General features: G+C 38.0%; 1 protein-coding gene across 1 annotated transcript in view; it reads right to left on the reverse strand.

Annotated features, from left to right (window-relative positions):
* Positions 1 to 1,058: 1,058 nt before the first annotated feature.
* SLC9A8 (solute carrier family 9 member A8) overlaps positions 1,059 to 21,771 on the reverse strand; it is a 30,903-nt gene continuing 10,190 nt past the window's right edge. The window contains exons 4-16 of the mRNA XM_040608634.1: positions 21,335 to 21,393; positions 18,180 to 18,263; positions 17,129 to 17,230; positions 16,400 to 16,434; positions 15,185 to 15,328; positions 13,752 to 13,890; positions 11,817 to 11,922; positions 9,252 to 9,368; positions 7,647 to 7,729; positions 5,734 to 5,845; positions 5,088 to 5,308; positions 3,836 to 3,982; positions 1,059 to 2,586 (exon numbers count right to left, since the gene is read on the reverse strand). Coding sequence (XP_040464568.1) covers positions 2,479 to 2,586; positions 3,836 to 3,982; positions 5,088 to 5,308; positions 5,734 to 5,845; positions 7,647 to 7,729; positions 9,252 to 9,368; positions 11,817 to 11,922; positions 13,752 to 13,890; positions 15,185 to 15,328; positions 16,400 to 16,434; positions 17,129 to 17,230; positions 18,180 to 18,263; positions 21,335 to 21,393 — 1,457 coding nt within the window. The 3' untranslated portion in view covers positions 1,059 to 2,478. The remainder of the gene's footprint in view (positions 2,587 to 3,835; positions 3,983 to 5,087; positions 5,309 to 5,733; positions 5,846 to 7,646; positions 7,730 to 9,251; positions 9,369 to 11,816; positions 11,923 to 13,751; positions 13,891 to 15,184; positions 15,329 to 16,399; positions 16,435 to 17,128; positions 17,231 to 18,179; positions 18,264 to 21,334; positions 21,394 to 21,771) is intronic.

A 21,771-nucleotide genomic window follows, 5' to 3' on the forward strand; every position in this document is an offset into this window, starting at 1 on the left:
AAAATCAAGTTTACCCTTGCACAAATCTGCAGATGACACCAAGTTAGGATGGGGCTGCTCATACTTTTGGAAAGAGGATTAGAGTTTAATGTTGGTCTGATAAAATAGGAAACTATCTAAAGTAACTGCAAAGCAAGTCAATAAGGAGACATAATTTTTCTTTTCTAAGCATATTACTTTAAGCAAAGTAGTCCAAACTCTGCAATGACTGACACTAAGAAGTCAATGTATTGGTAAATTAATATGAAAGTTGGCCACTATGGTAAAAATTTCTTCTATTGGTTCCAAAATAAGGAAGCTAGCGCATGCACCGAGAGAACAAAGCTCCTACACTTGTCAAAACTTGGGAGTTAGTATTTTCTGAAGTTTTAGAATAGATGCTTTTAAATTAAGCCATCCAAATTTTCACATTAATTGCTTCCAAGTGATTTCATTAATTCTAGCTGTATCAGTTAATTGCTTCAATTTAACATGTAACATTATTCCCAGCGAACGGCTCGTGGCCAGCAGAGGGCAGGAACCGATCACTTTGCCTTGGTGGCAGTTCCCACGGGGCTGATCTATCGGCACCTACCTCTAATTATTTCTCAGGTGACCTATTTCACCGGAATAACAATAGAAATTAGACGCTATTTTATATTTCAGCATGACTAAGGCGTAATAGTAAGCCCAGTGCAATAGCATCTAGATCAACGTACGCCTTCCAGTTCAAGAGAAGCTCCCAGAGACCTTCCAGCCCACTCCTGGGCTTGCACGTTCAACCTGAGAAACCTAGTAAGCCTGATGGATAACTGAAATGTAATTAAGTCTACTGTTGTCTAGAAAGGTGAAGATGAAGTCTGACTTTTTTACACAGATCTGCTCCTAAGGACTGTAGAGCAAGGTGCTTTCTGGTCAACACCAGAAGCTGAGTTCATGTCCCACCCAGAGTCCCACCAGTGTGTGCTTCAGCTCTGGGATCAGCAGAGAAGTTCTTTGAAGTGATGGAGCAGGGAAAGGGGAGAAGGGAGGCCGGACGTAAGATGTGTTATTTGGAAAAACTGCTCAGACAACACAGGTTTAGGATTCTAAATACATTCTTGAACTTTTATTCCTCCCAGCAGGTAAGCGGCTGATTAAAACCCTTAGTAGCAAAACCAGACCAAAAATATGTCTCACTTTCAGAAACAAACATGTGCACTTGCATGTCAAATTTATGTGCAGAACTACAATTCACATTTCAACAGTGAATATGCAAATGACTAATAAGGAATTTGGGTTGGCAGTGCGAGCAAACTGCTGCATGTGTAACCATGGCAAACGCGCACCTACACACACGGTGTTTGTTGTATGCCGCTTGGAGCAAATGGACTAGGCCATGTAGAGAAAGTGAAATGCTGCTGCTGATTTTGAAACAGTGCAAACAGAAGAGAAAGTTCTTATTAAAAAATGGGACAGCTTAATGAAAGCTGTCTGGCACTTCCCCCCCAAGGCGGCTTCAGCCATGTGCAGTATTAACCTTTCTGTACCTGGATTCCATTTTTGCAGGCTCAACGTACACACTGCTTTTGCTTCCACTAGAACTTAAGAATTCCACTAGGGAATTCTGGAGTGTTTGGGACGCTTCATGAACTCAGCAAAACAAAAGCTGCTGTTTTCTAAGATTTCAAGCCAAAGTGTCAGCAAGGAGCAACTGCCAATTACAGAAACCCAACTGCAACTGGCTTTAGCCGAAGAAAAAAATACATTAAAACTACGATTTCAAAATGCAGTCCTGTAGTGTGTCACACAATCGCCCACTCTCCCAAACCATGCTATAATCACTTCTGTGGATTAGATACCTCAGTATAAAAAAAAAATAATAGAAATAATTAATTTCTTAAATGACAAACCCACCAGTTTTCAGAGGTGTTTCCTTGTATGTGCAACAGCTGCTTTTTGTCAAGGTATGCATCTTCTCTGGATTCATAATGTGCAAATCCCATAAATTACAGATTTATTCCAGTCTGCTTCCCTTACTAGTGCTGAAACAAATTCACAGTATAAACTGTCAAGACTCTCCATGCTGTGAATGAATATATATATATATATGTGTATATAAAGTGCAATTCATTCTGTTTTGCAGAGTCATACAATGGCTCTGTACTTCAGCATACATGTATAGCAGATTTTGTAACAGGAAGAAGACCTCCCCTATTAAACAGTGTCATCGTTTCACGGCAGATGTTTCTGCTGCATGAAATTTGCTATGCTGTGCCATCTGAATGAAAGGCTCTTCATTCAGTCCAGTGTCTGACACTTAATGGGCTTCCATCACTGACCAGCAACATCAAGCACAGCCCGTCTGCGGTTTTATACCTAAACAGGTAGCATAAGACATGTCTGAAATCAGAAAGTTCCTTCTTAGCCTTCCAGCTTTTGTGCAGTCAGACCCTTGATACTTTAAATCCTCTTTCTAATGCTCTAATGATAAACTCACTGCGCTCCTGCCCTGGTCTACTATAGCAGCTCTTGCTCATCATCTTCAGAACCCGAGGGTCCTTGCCGTACCTCTTCATACCATTTGTTTGTGAGGGTTTTCATCTGTATGCGCCCGTGATGCAAGTCCTAAGGCAAACAGAAACCAGAACAGTTCGTTACATAGCTACAACACTACCTGTTTGTTAGAGCAAGAGAGAAAGAGCAGTTTAACATATTCCAAAAGAAATAATCCACTCCTGGTCTTTAAGCATGCAAAGCAACTCTGTTTCCTACCAGAAAATATTTATCAAGTGTTCAGTCAGTAATTTTTTTCCACGGATGATGTTTTTGATGACAGGTATTTTTACCTATTTTTTTATAGACAGTCCTGCTCTGTGGGTTTTAACAATCCTAATGCTGTCTGGATGGCCTGGCTTTGAATCTCACTTCTCTCTGCGCGTTCCCAGAGACAGTGGGAAGCTTGTGACCTGCTTTGGCGATTCACATACTTATTTTTCTAGCCTTTGGTTGCAGTCTGGAAGGCAGCCTGTGCTTTTGGCTACCAACTACGAATCAGATGCTTACTCTGGTTTCTTGATTTCCTTTTGTTTTGCAAAGAATGCCTTTAGCTTTTGTGGGGAAACTGCAGAAAGCATTCTTTTGAAAAGAAAGGTACACAACAAGAGGAAAAATAGTATGTTTGAGCAGGCTAGGAAGATGGAATGTGCACACTTTACACAAAGTTATTACTCTACAGCAAAAATGCTTAATTCTGTGGCAAATTGGAAAACCAGTGAATTACATGGCTAACGAGTCTCAGGTTTCTGATGCGTGGGAGTGAAAATGGCATAGTATTTACACCTCCTGGAGCCACTCAGTGTTAAGTTACATGTTCAGTCAGGTGTCATTTTGCATTTACAGCTTCGAAGTCTTGAAGGCTGCAATGCTGGTGCATATATCCAAGACAAAATCTGCACTCTGCAGAAAAATTGCAGCTCCAGAATCCTCAGGACCACCTATAGTAAAAGGCAGGAACTTTGTGTAACAGCTCATTAAAAACCACATAAGCTGCAGCAGCTTTTTTTAGCAACAGTAGTAACTAGTGACTCCTGATACTCTTTGTGGTACTTTACAAGATTAAAGGCAAGTTCAATAAATCCATACACCTTTAAAAGTTTAATTGTGGTAGCTCTGAGAGATGCTCATTTAGTCCAACCTGCAATTTTACAGTGCAGCTTTTCATTACAGCTGCTCTACATATGCACAAATGATACATTAGATAGCTCACTGTTCCTCACGTAGAAGTTGCATGGGTACACTATGAGCCTCGAATGGTGTGGAGTGAAATGACAACCAGGTCTACCACAGTTTCTTCAAGAAAACAAGAAAGACTTACTTCTTGTGTGAGTCTTCTGGTGAAGAAAGGATTTAAATACTTGGCATCAAACCACATAAACCCTTTGAGGTCCTGGCGTTTTATATACTGGGCTTCATACTCCTCCTCTGTGAGCTCTGATAAGTGTTCAGATTCTATGGTATTTCCCTAGAAAGACCACAAATATTGGAACAACATAAGAAATGTGGCAGTCATCCCTCCAGCTTATTTCAGCCCCCTTCTCTGTGTTCTCCCTTCTCATAACCAACTCCTATGCTGGAACAATATGGAAATTATCAGCCCAGCCTACCAGGGCTTATAGCTGTACGGATCAGTCTAGCTGTTGATTCCCAGAGCCACTTAGCTTCCCTTTTCATGCTGAAAGGTAAAAGACCTCAAATGTTCCATATTTTGTATTGTTACTATTGCTGAGAGCATATTTCTAGTGTGCAGGCTTTCTCTTGTGAGCTGGACAAAGATTTTATTGAGCAAGCAACACTAATGTCATTGTCTCGCTGAAAACAAGCCCTGTATCGGAACACACCCTATCCCTGTGCTCCTCCTATACACACCTCCCTACATGGACAGAGTAAGATAATTTTGAAGACTGCAAGCTTTTTGAAACCTCATGGCAGGAGGAGTTGTTCTTTAGATCCTACAGAACAATAACCTCCGTATATTGTTTGATGGTTTGTGGAAAAACAGACAAATGCTCTGGGATGCCTTATGTACTCCAGCTTTTTGCACATGAGGTTTCAGACTGGCTTTTCTTTAGTTTTCTTTAGTACTCCTGGCTTAGCCAGAAATTGCGTTAAAATAAAACCCAGGCAGAGGGGTGCTGTTGTTACCACCTTCTCATGGCCTTTGCTTTGACTCTTTCAAAATAATTCCCATCTGCCTTTTATGATTAATTCATGACTCACTGTACTAGCTACTTTCCCTCTGTATATGACTCAATCCTCTCTCATCTGCTTTATGCTTTTTCAGGGGTTACTTCAATCTGTATGGATCAATTTAAAATTAGATTATAATTATAATTAAGATAAAAAGTAAGTTAAGAAACTGTTTCTCCTCCCTTTGTCCAAATAGTTACTCTGTGCTAACACTAACCAAGCTCTGCCTTTGGGATATTTTAAAATTACATTGCTTGGCTTTTTCCACCGCTTTCATTTATCTTTTTTAGTAAAAAATAATGCACAAGTCTTGGGAAATGTAAAAAGAAAAAATAAAACCCACAAATCAGTGACCCACTGAATAAAAAACCCAAACCAACCATCTTCTCTGTCTTGCTAAGATTAATGTCCTTCTTGTTCCTCTTGCGTGCTTTGGAGTCCTCAATGTCAATCAGTCTGATGAGTGGCATGGTTCCTCCTCCCAGCAGCAAAATTGTGAACAGTACTATGATGATTGTTGTTGTCCCAATGAGCTGCCGCTTCTCTATCGGTTCCAAGCCCAAATGGAGGCTGAGGGCATAGGGAATTGCACCACGTAAGCCTGATCAAAGAGAACAGTAAATCAATGAAGACTGAATCAACAAGCACACTGGTCTACAGCACCCTGATAACAGGAATTCTCCATCTTTAAAAGATTTTTTACAATCCTGTATTGTGTCTGTTTGTTTATCATTTGTTGCCACCCTAAAATCAATCTGAGCTCTCTGGATACTGTTCAAACTGTGAAGTTGCTAGACCTAGGAAGAAAAGTAGATTCTCTGCAGAAAAGCTTTAGTGGGGATCACCACTGCATAGTCCTCTAGCATAAGCAGGAAAGAGAACACATACACTGCACTTGGGTTTCAGAACAGTGAAAATGTTGAGTTTTGTTCCACAGATGGAAACCCAGTTCTTCCTGGAGTAGCCCGCACAATGTAAAAGGTAAAACATTTTTTCCATTTCTCTGCACTTTGAGCTTTAACTTACCACTAAACCACATGATAAACATCATTTTGGGGGTGATTTTATGATCACGGAAAAAGTTGAGTAGGTAGGAAAGTGGGAAAATATTCACTGCTCTGCCAAACAGAACAAGTACCTGAAAAACAGAAATAAAAGCAAAAGACCGTTTGATGTGTTACATTCAAGCAGGCCCCGGCTGCACCTGGTTTGCACAGGGTAAGGTGAGTACGCTCTTTTCACTCACAAGTCTTGCAAGCAGGCGTGCTGCTAAACTGACATAGAGAAATCCCTCAGCATAGGTCATTGTGGAATTCAACTTTTTAAACATTTTGTCTGATTAACTGAAACTCAACCAGACTTGTCACTGACAGAGACCAGACGCCACTTTACTTTTAATAAATAAAGGAAACCCAAGAGGCGTTCCAGGGAGACCAAGAATTACTTTGGGTAAAAGTTCTCCTCGGTTCAGCCCCTTTAATCATTCCCTTGGCACAGCAGCTAAAAGGCAGTAAGATATTTCTATTGTCTCCCCATGGACCAGTTCCTCAGAGAAAAAGGCCAGAAGCCAAACAAACAGCATGTAATCCAGTTCCTCAACACTTCCCGGGGTACGCTTAGAAAATATACCATGCACTGAAGTAACATTTTGAGGTGTGTGTGTGTGGGGAGGTACTATTGATTTAATGGCAGACAATTAACAAATACAGTGAAAACTTCAACTCAAATAACAAAGGTTTTCACAATGGCATTGCTTTTAAGCTCCACTACAAACAGACCTCGGTAAGGTAAATATCCTCAAATTAGTCAGCAGGATCCTTGAAGGGCTGTGCTGTTTTCCTTTATGAATCACCCCAAAATTACACAATTTGCATTATACCTGTGAGGGCAATGCAATATAAGGAAGTGTCACACCTTAGATATATATTAGATAAGGAAGCTGGGTGTAATGCAGTGAGAGCAGTTCCCCATGCTGATATTACTATCTGTAAATTGTAGATAACAATTCTCCCCTTGAACCATGGACTAAAATGTGCCAGTATACATTGCTGTACATGGCTGGAAATGGATTCACATTTCCCTCTTTTGACTCTGCAAAACGGAACATACCCTTCATGTCTATGTTCGACAATTGTAATAGCAATAGATGTAGGTAACCGCCGTGTGAAACAGAAGTCAAAGTGCCACTACGTAAAACTACACTGAAATACAGAATGAAAGAAAAAGATTTAAGAATGGAGTCAAAGAATGAGTGCACATTGAAGAAGGTTTGAGTAAGGTCTTCCTCTGAAGAAGGTGAGCACAGAGTGAAGAAGTGATACTAAATTGGATTGTGATACTAAATTGAAGGAGTGATGGAATTAATTGGTTTATCTAAACAAACTGCAATGACATACAAGAAATAAAGATTCAAGAGCTGTCTGTAGTCCTGGAGAGATGAAATGGAGCAGAGTTTGATACTCATTTGCATTGTAGTTTCTACAAACTGCCCCTTCGCACTAATTGTTCATATGAAGCTAAAGATACGTAAAAACTCAGGATTGTTTTCTGTAAAATAACTTCTAGAATAAAGTGGCCTGTATAATAACCTCTCAACACCTTTTGAGATTTCTTTTATTTTAATAAATCTAATAGGGTCAAAACAAGTCAGGTTGTTTTCCTTCTTTTTAATAATCTTACACAACAGGGCTCCAAAAAAACAGCAAACCAAAATTCGTTAAAGACGACTGATGCATTTGTACACCACAGTGCTGAGAACTAGATGAATAATTTCATGCTAGCTATTAGTGATAGATAACTTTGTGCAATATATAAAAACATAGAAGTATTTTCATAAAACCAACAAAACATAACAACTATTCTAAAATGTTTTAACTGTAAGGTGTTTCCACCCTCCCGAATACCAAGGTATCTAAAGAAGTATGAAAGTAAATACCTACTATGCACCAGATGACAAAGGACATTTCAAACTTGTGAGGAAAACTAAAAATTGACAGGCCAAGAAATGCAAAAACACACGTTTCTGAAAAAGAGAAATCACATCTTAAATAAGTAATGATATAAAATATTTTTTACTTTTATTATAAGTCACTACATAGGGTACATAAAATACTATTTCCTGAGTTTTGAATGCACAAAGGCCATTAAGCAAAAGGCCAGATTCTTCCACTCCTGCTGTCAGTGGACAGCACCTTAGTCTATGTGTGTAGGCTTTTTTTAGCTGTAAATTACTAATGAGTATGAAACAAAGCTAGCAAAACCTTGTTCTAAAGACTGAGGAATTTTTTACTTGAGGAATATAGGACAAACTGCAGAACACAAGCTACATGAGCAACTACTGATGACTTCTGTAGCTTTGAATCAGATTCTATACAAAACTGAAATGTCAAGGCACAATCTCATATATTGCAAATTGAACACTACTACGAAGTATTAAATGCCTTACATTCTTATAAATGGCAGCAGTTCATTACTTGATTTGTAATAAAATACTGTACTGTATGATCTAACAACCCTAGAAGCGATGTTTGCAAATCTGAAATAGTACCACCACTGCACAGTGACTACAGTAATCCAGATATTTTATTTCCACAGCACCAATCCATCACACCATCAGAGAACTGCAGAGTCAAGATGTTTCGTCAGTTCACTGCTGCCCTAGCAAGGTAGGTTCCTTGTCATAAAGGCAGTTAAAAAAAGGACGGTTTTGGACAGACAGTAGCAATACCTGAGTTACTGCAGCATAAGACATTGGTCGTGCTTTGGGTACTGGCCACTTACATTTGCATGTTCACAACCTGCTGCAGACGTGTTTTACAGTCTTTTGAATGAATACGTGCTTTTTTAGCATTTGTAATAGATTAAGACCAAACCTGATGAGCTACTGGTGCTCAGGTAATGAGTGGTTTAGTTTGCAGCAAGGCCGCTCCCTGACCATGTTCCAAATGCATATTCCTGCAAACAATACAGAACGCATTCATGCCATCCCCTAAAACCCAGGGCTATATTAGTAATACAGAAGCATGCCACTTCTTTGAAAGTTTGCTTGTAAAAAGAAACAGAAAGACTATGGGATTCTAAGATGCTTGTATCCCTACTTCCAAAACCAACTTCTCCATTTGTGAAGCTATCGTTTTTGCAAGTATCTTCTTAAATCCAAAACTGTTTTTAAAAATACCACTAAAAATCCATCTCCTAAAACTAAAAATTGACCAGAGGAATACAGGAGTCAGAGATCTCATTTGGTTATCAGTCTTGTGGCAAATCCTAGCAGGAGCTTGCAGGATGGGAGAGATTTACTGGATGTTTTATCCAGTATGGCAGGAAAGGTGACTTTTGACTGCCTTCCAGCCTCCACTACTAGGAATTCTTCTCTTGAAGACACGTACTACTGACATAAGCATGGCCTAAAGAAAATTCACACCTCTGCTGCTCCCATCAGAATCACCATTTCAGGCAAATGTATGTTTAAACTATTAATATTAGATATTAATATATATTAATATAACCATTAATCTTGGATATTAATAGCAGGAAGAACCTACCACACATGAAAGCAACAGTTCTCAGTGTCTGCTGCATTAAAATCTGTGTCACTGGGGACAAGTTATGGTGTGTGTAGTGAGACATCACGATGCCAGAGAAGAGGATTGCCATGATACCTGGAGATAAAAATGTGACAGTCAACAGAAGACAAATAGCTTGCACTGCAAATATTTGTGTTCATCGCCCTTACTAACTCAAAAGCTTATGAAGAAATAAGTGAGCCACTCCAGTATGGTGCACCACATCCACCAATACCATAAAAAACTAAGAATGAGCAGCACATACAGGTGTACCCCCAATTTTCCATCAATCTGAGAATGAGAAAAGCTATTGAAACTTGAGAATTCAGGGCAAAAATTACCTTCATAGGGATCATAGAATCCCAACTGTAAGGAAGGTACAGCCTGATACCTCAGGCCCACAAGGAATGCTACTGTGCAGAATGTCCCTTATCTCCAGCAGAAAGTGTCACTAAAGCATCTGCTGTAAGTTACTACAGAGATGTATCTTGGCTATCGACTATGGGAAAATGCACCAAATTTGCCATTTATAGAGTTCTGTCCCCCTACTGACATGCACAGCTTGGACAGAGGTACAGCAACAGATATCACAGGCCAGAACAGCTACCTCAGATTTCACTGTATTTTGATTTGTGTTAGGGATTTTTCCCATCTACCTTGCTTGCCAGCTCTTGGTTATTTATGGGAAAAATCTGAACTTCACTCTAACTTGCTAACTGCTCAAGACATATCACAGGTGCTGTCAGCTGTTCACTGTTCAGAGGGAGCTGGATATCTTTAAGCATTTCCATGGCTGCTGCATAGACTTACACCTGCAAAGGATGTCATCTGAGATGATAGTTAGGGTTGTGGAAAAATTTAGCAGTCCACTTGAAGAACAACTTCCCTGTGAGGAAATGATTGACCAAAATTGACGGCATAACCCAGACGAAATCAATTGCAATGCAAAACTCGAGAGGACAGGATGACATGTGGGATTATGTCCTCTTTGCCCCAAACAAGCAAGGTTCAAAAGACTAGAAGTATTTGGCTGGAGCTACGTGCCTGGGAGTGGCCCTGAACGCAACTGGAAGGATTAAAATACCTGAGAATACAAGAATCCTTTGTCTGAAACACACAGGTGACCTAAGGTCATTCAAAGTTTGTATTTCTTGAGAAGTCATTCTTGAAGGCATGTCAGCAAATTAAAGAGGTTGTCTTTACAAATAAAATTACAAAGAACCTCCATCATCCTGACAGTAACTAACTAGGAATCTTACTGTAAATTCTTTTTCATTGTATACCAACATACAGATATGTTGGTTATATAATGCAATGACACTGTAATTCTGTAGTATTTTATTATAATTTTATATTAACAAGCAATATAAATTAGAAATAGAAAAGGCCACATTTTGAAACCCTCCAGAATAATCTTCTCACAAGGAAAAACTTGTTTTTACAGCAATACAGATATTTTAACATATCAAACTACTTGCTCAGGTTTCCTATACTATCATTTCCCTACATATGTATTGACCTATACACACATATGGAGTAGTTCTGGATGCAAGTGGGCAGGATGGAATGTTTGCATTAGGATTACGCACCTTCGTTGTGTAACTACCATGATTACAGGTCATATCTTCATACATATTAAAAAAATACAACTCCACTGACAGTGAAGGTATGCTGATAGACACTGCTACAGATCCATTTCAAAACAGCCACATTAGCTCACATTTACTTCTTCAGAAAGTCTGATTTCAAACTTGCAGCTCATTTACAAGAAATCTAGTCCTGCTGCTACTCCTCACAAACTTGTAACATTCTTACACGTTCAAGTTCTAGAGCAAATATATCTTCTAATGCACTTAAAATTAGAAAAAAGGGAAAAAAGGAAAAACAAGAGCCAAGCAGAGGCTCTCGCTATTTGGATTATAGTAACTCTTACATCCTTTCCTACTTTTCTTTGAGAAATGAGACGGGAAGCTGATTGCCTTTAAAAACCACTTAAATCAGCAAAGATCTGAGACATTGGGCATCCAGCAGAACTGGACCCTGTCTTCATACTTGGTTCCACAGAACGATGGAAGAAGTTCAACTGTAAGCCTCTTCTTGTGGCCTTTAGCAAAACTTCCCCCAAGTATTCAGAGATACATATGACACTCAGTGGTCTCAGTTGACTTCCCCAATGGCACCGAAGGACAGGCAGAAATACGGCTACAAGCGTAGTGGGCTGGATATGATCCAAGTCAGCTCAGATGTGGCTCAGATCTACAGCGTGCAGCTGAAATTTTAATTCTCTGTTAGGCAGAGGTAACCAAGGAGAATACTAGTCTTTATGTTCATTAACTAATGCTTATGAAAACTGCAATTACCTTTCCTATACTTTTATAACATGAAGTAGAGAATAAGTGTTTATTTAAAGTATGTCAAAGTTAAAAGTAAAAGCATAGGTTAAATGAGAAAACGTGTGATAAACCAGGGGCCCTCTTAGACGCAAATAATATCTAGTCCTTAAATGTACCAAAGAAACCAGCACCCACTCATTTTGCTACTCACCTGAGAGTGAGATACCTTCTGCAAGTCCATATGGAAGGTAAGCGAAAATAATCATCATCCCAAACTCTAGGGAGGGTGTCTTCCTTAAATCAATATGCTTTAGCACGTACACATGAAAACGTTATGGAAAAATTAAAAAAAAACATTTCAAAGGCAAGTTTAAATCTGTGCTATTCCATTACAAAACCAGGATTACGCTTAATGTACTGCATCTACTGAATAGCTACTAAAGCCTGCACATTGGCCTTTGACTCAAGTATGGAAAGATGAATAATTTCTTACGAGGACTGTTTCTTATAGAATCTACTGCTGGTAGAAATTTAACAGAAAGGACACACCTAAAGACAGAAAAGATCTGCTACTGATGTACCCATACAACACTGATAGCAACACACCAAACCGTTCGGAGCTAGAAGGGCCATTTCCCTACACATTCAGTCTTTGAAATATCTGCCTCAAAACTATTGCAGAAAATCCACAGAGAATCATTAAATAGTAAAGGAGCACTATGAAACAGCAAATGAAAGAGTAAAATACCTCTCATTTATGTTTTAACAAAAATAATGTCCTTTTGATACTCATAATATTTAAAACTAACTTTATATTTGTAGTCATAAATGTGGACTCTTGTCAAGGGCCACAAATTCTGCTTTGCATCTCATGCATGGTTCTGCAGCACAGTGGCCAAGTACAAGTATATTTTGCGTCAGACATCGTTATTTGTCACACTAAGCATGCATGCAATCTCCTCTGCTCAGTCGCTAGACTTCTAGCTACTTTCAAATGGATATGACGGATTTGCAGTAATATTAACAGCGAGGAATATTCCTTCAATCACATCCTTGCCTTAACACTTAAGATACTCTACCTACCATCTTTGTTAAAATTCACATGCCTGTGACATGGAAGTTCACATTCCTCCTCGGTCATGAACAAGCAACAACCTTCAACGATATTTATTTGATGGCAACTGGTAAAAGATGTCCTTTGCCACACTGAAATTTTGCATGCTTAGGGTAAATCCAATAATTTGAGGCACAAGTAACTGCAATAGGGCAAACAAGCTGCTTTTCTCTTTGTCTTAATATAATTTAGATATCAGTGAAAGAAGTGTTGAACATCTGTCTCCCTGTTTTGTTCGGATGCATGGAATAATTTAAAAGTTCATGGAATCAGGCTAATGAACTAAGACACAGAAGTGTGTCTACATTTAATGAAACACTCTGTTCCTGTTATTTACAAACAAAGTGCTTAACAGTATGTCCCAAATGACATCAATAACTGTTGTACAAACCTACCACAAAGACACTATTAATATAAAACAAGCTCTGAAAAGTAACAAAGGTGTCTGACTTACAGCAAACATCCCTCCTTATCTCAACAGAGAAGCCGCTGGGTTGTTTAGCAACCAATTCATGGTAGTAAAAGAGGCAAAATATAACTCAGAGTAAATCCAAATGGAACAGTATCTATTCAGCTGCCTGAATATGATACATAGGGACAAATGAGCTGGTCTGACTCAAAAGCCCTCAGGAAAAACAGTTCTTTTTTTCCTTTTTAATTAACTGTTTTATGTATGTAAAAAAGGAGCCATATGCTTGTAAAAATGGATCAGTATTGAAATGGAGTAAGATATTTTGAATTCACAAAACAATTAGCATACTTTATAACACTCCAATGCACATAATATACACTACTATACAGCATTTCCGACATTAATTATGTTCATAAAAAAATTATGCAACTTTTTAATACACATGCATGCACACTAATATAAAACCAAAATGAGCATGAGGAAATCTGCAGCCAACAAAATAACATCTAATAAGAAATAAGCCCTAAGAAATGTTGGAGAAGATGGGAAACTAAAATACTATTCAAATGCTGAAGTTCACCAATTTATACATGTGTATCACCAAAATTAAAAAAGGATATTAATGCAGAAATAAGACCAGTAAGTGTGCCCAGTGCTGCAGAGCCAAAGAACATCTTGAGGAAGTATCCCAGTGCCTGTAGAAAGGTTTGCCATCCACTGACATCTGACATATTTTCTCTTGTCAAACCTTCTGCTGTGCTAGATACAATTAACGAATAAATAAAAAGAAAGGGTTACAAATTCTAAGACTGGATCCCAAAATTCCAAACGTCTTTTGAGAACAACAAAAAAAAAAAGACTTCAGTTTCTTTGTGGCTACCATTCTTAAAAGGCTTTTACTGTGATACACATAACAAGAGGAATGTCAAAACACGTTACATCAAATCTTAGCGTAATCCCCAAAGGGAAACCTAATTCTGCTAAAAATCTGAAAATCCAGCATTGCTCTGCTGAAGAATCCCCAGAATGGCGTAAATAGGCTATGGTAATGCCCAGTATTACAAAACAATTTTCGAACTCTGAAAAGGAAAACACATTTTGCAGTGGTAAAAACTCATGAAAAAGAAAAGAGGTGGATCATGTGATCTTCAGAGAAGAACAAATGAACAGGAAAACCTCTCATCAAATATTTAGGTGTGGATGAGAGGCAAGAAGGTCACTGAAGAAGAACGAAGAAGCTCTCAGGAGGAAAGGGGAGAACTCTCTTTGAATTTCAGCAATGTATTTCATAAAAATTCCATGCAAAGACGACATGGATTCCAACTACTGTTCTTTTTGACTCCTGTTAGCCTTCATGGTCTTCCATAAAAGAACCACAACTGTATTAAAAGCAATTAGTTCACTGAAAAATGACTAACTTCATTACCTTCTTCGTGTATCTACTTCTATACATTCATAGTCATATCTACTGACCTTAGCAATAATATGAAGATAGACTTTTTATTTTCTTATACTCTTTCAATCCCAAAGAATTATCATGGACAAAGCATAAGTATATTGGATGTTTTTCTTCCATATAGTCCCAACATATACATAAACCTATTGCATGGATGTTGAGGTATCATTGCCCTCCCCCCAGCTGAAGGTGACTCTTGGGTACAAGCCAATACCGGAGACACAGCTGTGTATTTGGCAAGCTAAATATTTTTGTGCAAGCCTGAAAGGACACAGGTTGGGTTTCTGTTGACAGGACCCTCAGGTGGAAGAGAGCTGGTCAATGTATGGACTTAGAAAACAATCAGTTATCTGGGGTCAATGAGATACGACATTCAGGTAGTGGTAATAAGACATCCATTAACTGTCTTCTGCCTGCACAGTTTATGTTATGGACTGCTTTTAACAAAGAAAAATCATACACAATTCAGCTTTACACCAGAAACACATGATTTGCTCCAAATGGAGATGGAAGAATTACTGTATATTTGAACAATTAATTAACAGAACATAGCATGGTTGCTGTTTCCATAAACACGTGTAGTTCCAACGCACTTACTTCGTCAAGACAATAGAGACCGCATCATTGAGAATGCTTTCTCCAAAAACCAGCATGTTAAGTACAGGATCCACATTGAGGGCATTGAAAATGGCAATAGTAGCCACAGGGTCAACTGCAGATATTAAAGAGCCAAATGCAAAACTGGGAAAACACAAAAAAACCCAGAAAGCTAGATTAAAGAAAACTGTGTACCTAGTAAACTTACGTGAACAACTAGTAACAAAGACATCATGTGTTAACAGTTTCTACACAGTGAAAAGTAGTCTTCCCATTCATAAGAACCTGAAGGGACAAAAGGGAAGGTTTTGTTTTTCATTTTCTGATATACCAAAGAGAAAAGTTGTTATCCAGCTGGAGGAGATGTTGGAGAAATAGCTATCAATGTCTTGCTCCAACTAAATAAAAAAATCATAGGAATGGGAAACGAAAACAACTTTACAGACACAGCCCAAACCACGTACCATACATGTATAGTGTTACCTGTTCAGGAGTACTAGTCAGGAAGATTTAAAGGGAATTGCTAAAACTCCTTTACTTTGGAATCCAAACATAGACAATACAGAGGCAATGTGACTGCTCAGCTGTGACTATGTAAAGTTGAACACTGGAACCAAGTAAGGAAGATTTTTGCTGTTCATGCATATTTTACTTGTTATGTTTCTTGCTTGCCACCCAATTTATTTGGTAATCCATTTATTTATCGTTTTTAACAGAAAACTGTTGTATTTGCTATACAATAAACAAACAAACAAAAATCCCAACTAAATGAGGAACAAACTTTACTTAAAGGTAGGGTGCTGTACTCCTAAAAACTGATTAGATCCTCTGCCAAGTTCTTAAAAAATCTTCATTACTGACACTGAAAAACTCATTCTGTCTTCTAAGAGAAGATTTGGACAAGGAACTTATGCCCCTATCATATATATTAGTAATAGCAACCAATCAAAGTTCGTACGTTTTAACTTAATTTAAAAGTTGGTTAAAAAACCCAGCTAGAAAAATCACTAAGCACAGAATACTATTTGGAAACAAGGGTGTAATAAATAGGGTTTAGAAGTGTTTGATCTGTTTATTACTGTCATACACCATGTTGAATCTAAGTAATGTAAACAATAAGCAGAAGAGCTGGCCAACTACAGGGCATTTCCCATAGACAGTTACCTTGAATAATGCTTCATTTCATTCATATACACCGTTTTCCCAAGAGCTTACCTGTCTGTCATGTTGAGTTTATAAATTACATCAGCCTGAAAAAATAAGTAAAACATTACAACAAATCACAATCCACTGTGGTTTTTTGCTGTTTCAAAAAATGAAACTATTCATCAAATCCTAAGTTTGCTATCACGAAAAAAAATCACAGTAGTGATGTTAGCCAGTCTAACACTACCCTTCAACAGTGATCTACTCCTACAGTTCTGGTCACCCAAAATCAGGGAAGACCAGATGAAACTGGAAAAGATACAGGTGAGCAGAGTAACTAAGGTATTCAAAGGAATGAAAATCTGAGAGGCAAAGAGGAAAGTATGGATTGTTTGGCGTACCAGAATGAAGTCTGAGAGAAAATGTAATTATCTATGTCTGTAACTAATCAATGAGGAAACAACAAAGAAGAGAAGCAAAAAAAAAAAAAAAATATTGAGAGAAGAACAAGTAAGTTTAATACTGGAAATTAGAAGGCTCTAGAGAATACAGGTTTTGGAACAGCCTTCTGATAGGAAGATTGAGTAAGTTAAAAAAGTAAAACTCAAGTCTTAATTGCTTTTAACATGGAGCATGCTATATCTGTGGAAGGGATTATACAACATTGCCTCTGTGACAGCAGAGAACTGGACTTTGTGACCCAGGAATTCACTTTCACTACGTTTGCCTGCTCTTGAAAGATGGACTTTCAAAGAGTAAGCCAAATAAGCTTAAGTGCTTCAAAGCTGTTATTCTTACCTGGCCCAGGAAATAAATTCCTCCACCTACAATGAAAGCTGATATTGCAGTGCCAAACACAGAAAACAGAGTGATGGAACCAATGTTCTGGAAAAAATTACCCTGGAACACAATAATAGAGTAAGTAAATTAACGAAAATTATCTGAGGGAAAACTCATGTTTGGGTCTGCATATAAATTAGATTGCGATTCACAACTGGGTTTCTAATAATAAAGCTTTATTACTTTGGTGCCAGGTACCCCAGGACATCCACCCACCCCATTTGCCTGCTCTCCTGAGGGTAACAGCAAATCCCTCTGATACCCAGGACAGGCTGTCAGTCTGGTACAACGACAACAAACCAATGCTCACACCAACAGCAAGATATTCACAGCACTTTGACATATTCCCCACCTGACAGAACTGTAAATTAAGCCATCTATTGAAGACAGGGCATGTGAAAAGGCTTGTAAACTTCCCAGTTGCTAGTCCATCTCTTAGGCTGTGATTCTGTATGAAAAAATCTTCTGTGTTGGTACCAATTCATGAAAATGCTGTCACCCACTGCTCACTCTCTTTCTGCAGCACAGCTCAAGCTGAAAGGCAGCACACAGGGAGGACCAGACCCACTTCAGCCAGGACCAGTGCTGTGAGAAATGCCGATGGAAACACAGGCTCCCGGGCAAACAGTGAAAACCCTTGTAAACATTTACCTCCTCTTTAGCTATGGAGTGGCCCCACCTTTGCCACTTCTGATCCTACTCCTTCCCATTTTGCCTCCTCCACATCAGCCCTCGTACAGCTCTGATGAGGTAAGAAACCTCTCCAACCAAGGGAAACAAGCTCTACGCAGTACCTAACACCTTGCCAACATTCATTTAACAGGAATAAGCTACCTTCCCTGCATTCTGGGTTGAAAAGGCTTAAATTTTGCATCCACAATTCCCTAATGATTAACATGATGGAATTTTTTGCAATTATTCTAAACTTCATGAAGATTAATTACAAGCAGAATGTGTTCCAAACAAAACCTCAACATGTAAAATGACTGTCTGGCAGGGGCTAACTAACCTTGTGCAATGAATATCCAGATTCAAATATAATAGGTGGAAGCAAAAGCAGAAAAAACATATTTGGACGAAACATTTCTTCTTCCTGCAAAACAAAAATGAAGTATAATTTCAAGGATATCATAATTATTGAAATAACACCTAATCTCTCAGAAGGGAAATTTTTTAAAACAAACAAACAAAAATGTTGGAAAATGGAAAGGGCATTAACCTTTCTTCCTTCTTATCACAAAATAAAAGACTGAACAACAGAAAGCTACTCTCCAGGGCTACTATTTCTATTGGAGTTTTTTTATCCAATAATGGAAATCTAGGCATTACTAATTTTAAATTACTGTATCCAAGTAAACTGCACAAAAAAGGGATTGTTTATAGCAAAGGAAAAGTCTTTCTGTTTCCACAAAAAAGTATTCCCATTCTATCTCATGGTCTCAAAATCTGTAAGGACTGTCAAGGAGCAGTGGCCTCCCGGTCACTAGTTTGAATATAATCTAGATTAGCTATGACCAAGTACAGTTTCACTAGAAAATTCATCACCCAACAGGCAGAAAACAGATTATGTTAGTACACTTGCAAGTGAACAGGCTCAAGATATACGTTGCTGTTAAGAGTCTGAGGATCGATTCTTCTTGGCAAATGTCATTTATGCCTGTAATTTAATGTTCTGGTGTTCCTTTTTACCATCAGAGTGATATAAATGAAGCCTACCATGAAGTAAGATGTTATTTTTTGGTGACCATACTCTTTGACACCCATCTCATCACCTCACTAACACTGCTTTATGGAGTTGTGCCCCCAAACTGGCACTGGCACCTTGTTTTTTCTGCTGGCAGATTAAGCACAGAAGGCAAACCTGGCTGAATGTGCCTCTCGTGCTCTACCCACCAGGCTGCCTCCTGGTCACCAGAGGTCTGAATACAGCAGAACTTGTCACCTTTGTAAGCAGTGATTAATTTGTATAAATCCAGGTTAAACTGCCAATTGACTGTTCTGTTAAAACATCAGCTTTCAAAAAAAAGTACTCATCTCTTTAAAGTCTCATTCCTGTCTGTACCAGCGATAATCATCTTAAAGGATTTGGGGGACTTAGAAAATAAAACTCATCCTTTATACTGAAATGCTTTAGTCCATTATTCTGCATGCACAATTCCATGTGTCGATGGCTAACACTACCTAGTTTCTGTCAACACAGTAACTGCGCTAGAACAAAAAACCCACATACCTGATTAATTACACTGTTTAAAAGCCCCTGAAAGCAAAGCTGGACAAGGAGGGGAGAAATAATTAAAAGGAAGGACTGCATTTGTGCTGCATTGAAGCAGAGACCAGGAAAGTAAAACATGAAGACTGTAATTATCAGCCATGCTAGCCAGCAAGAAACACCAGCAAGTACAAGGTCCGCCGAAGACTTAATAAGGCACAATTGCAAGAAATTACATTACAAAGTTCTTAGGGCAGGGATATCATCCAAGATTTGCTTTGTACACGTACATAGCCTGCAGTTAAATATTATATTTTTTTCCATATCAGATAAAAAAAGCTCTAGTAAATTTATAATATTTAAAACCATTTTATAAAGCACATAATAATTATTGATGAAAACATTTAATATCTGAAGTTATGACAGCCTATGTTAAGACCTAAGCTTTAACACAGTGAAAGTAACTTAAATAAGCAAATAATAATGTGATATCTGCAACCCTTTACCTTAGCTGATAACATGAGCAACTGGACACAGCATCTGCAGTGCCTTCCAACATCTGACCAATGCATACCAGAAATATAATTCACTAGCTATGATCAATATTTCCTGTGTTTATAGGATCAGTGCTCAAATCAGAACATACTTCAAGATTCCTTTTTTCTTCCTACAGAGGCAATCTTCTTCAAAGTATTTGATTTAACCAATAAGAAGCTATTTTAAAATGCTGATTTTGTAGTTGTTTAACTGACTTTCAATTGTAAGTCAAATCCAGTTGAAACAAAACAGGAATGAAAAAACACTAACCAGTGCATCATCCACTGTTTCTAATAAATAAATACGTAGAAATTAGGTATTACAACATAACTCTTGAACTATGTAATTGCTTACATGAATGTACACAGAACTAGTGAAGTTAGTTGACAAAGAGTATAATATGTAATTAAAAAGCTACATTTGATTTAAAATCTATGCATTTTAATGCATTTCAACTAAGGAAAAAAAAATAAAAATCTTCCTTCAGGGAAATAACTGCCAAGAACTATAAAGCTGCAAGCTAGGATGAGAATTCACTACTAAGCCAAGTTTTGAATATCTTTGTGGATAAAGATTCCCACAATCTCTCTGGTCACATGTTCCTATGTTTGGTTGCCAGCACTGTTAACATTTTCTTCCTAACGTCTAAATCCATAAAGTACCAGGCACCAGCCTCCTGCACAGAAGCTTTGCTTGCGTTTTCTGCTGGAAATACAGCTCAAATCATGTTTCCATTGTCTTAATCAGCATGAAGCATGCTGCTGCTTCAGGCACGCTGGTTTCAGCAGTCTTTCCAAAAGAAGCAAAAGAAGCACCCAGGAAACATGCCATGCTGAATGGATTGCTTTGAGAACTGTCTGTTCTTAGCACCACAATTTGTTCGTTTTAAGTATAAGTAAATAAAACAAGTAAATAACATGAATTTTAGCATAGCTATTCTGAAGAAGTGCTCCTTTTTACCTCTGTGAAATCCATGTCAACATCTTCAGGTAAAACATCTGACTTTACAACCTATCAAAACACACTGTTTTCTATGAAAACACCTACAAAATCAACGCTAAAAGGAGGAAGAGGACAAAATACCATCAAAAAGTATCCAAGACAAATAACTGAACTGCTGTATTTTTTACTCTAATTGATCCCAAAGATGCCCAGTACCTTCTACCATGTATCTAAAAGGAACAGATTTGGTACTGTGAAAAGGATTACTGGGAGAAAAAAAAAATACTCTGCAGAAAATGTTTAGCAGCATCAGGACCTCAAATTGGTTGTATTATTATTTTTAAAAACCTGAATTCTGGCATCAAGTATAATGTACCTGATTTTTGGAAATTACATCTAAAGAAACCAATATTTCAGCCTTATTTTAAACATTTAAGGATTTTTCTACAATTAAAAATTCATTGCTTCAAATATACCTTCCAGTTGGCCAGCTTTTGAGCCTCTATGATTTTTATAAAAGCTCCCATAAGGATACCTAGGAGAGAACGAGATAACATTCTGAAATATTCACAAAACACATCACTGTTTCCATTAACTGTTTATCAACTCTTAGTCAAAATAGTTTTAAAAGTGAAAACAAAGCAAAACATAAAGCAGCAAGTCTTCCATTCCTATCACAATTCACAAAAACACAAACTGCTTTTTGGGTCAGATGTATGCCATTTTCCAGTACGTTACATAATTATATAGCTTCCCTACACAACAGATTGTCACTTGGGATATTCAAATCCTGAACACACATATTGAGAGTGCTGTGTTCATTGGTTCATAAAGGTAACAGGTTTACTCAAAAACGCTTCTCATCTAAGCTGCATTTAAATAAAATTTCACCTTTCATGCTAAAGAATCAGGA

Source organism: Falco naumanni, chromosome 10 (genome assembly GCF_017639655.2).
Source record: "Falco naumanni isolate bFalNau1 chromosome 10, bFalNau1.pat, whole genome shotgun sequence".
Lineage (NCBI taxonomy): Eukaryota > Metazoa > Chordata > Aves > Falconiformes > Falconidae > Falco > Falco naumanni.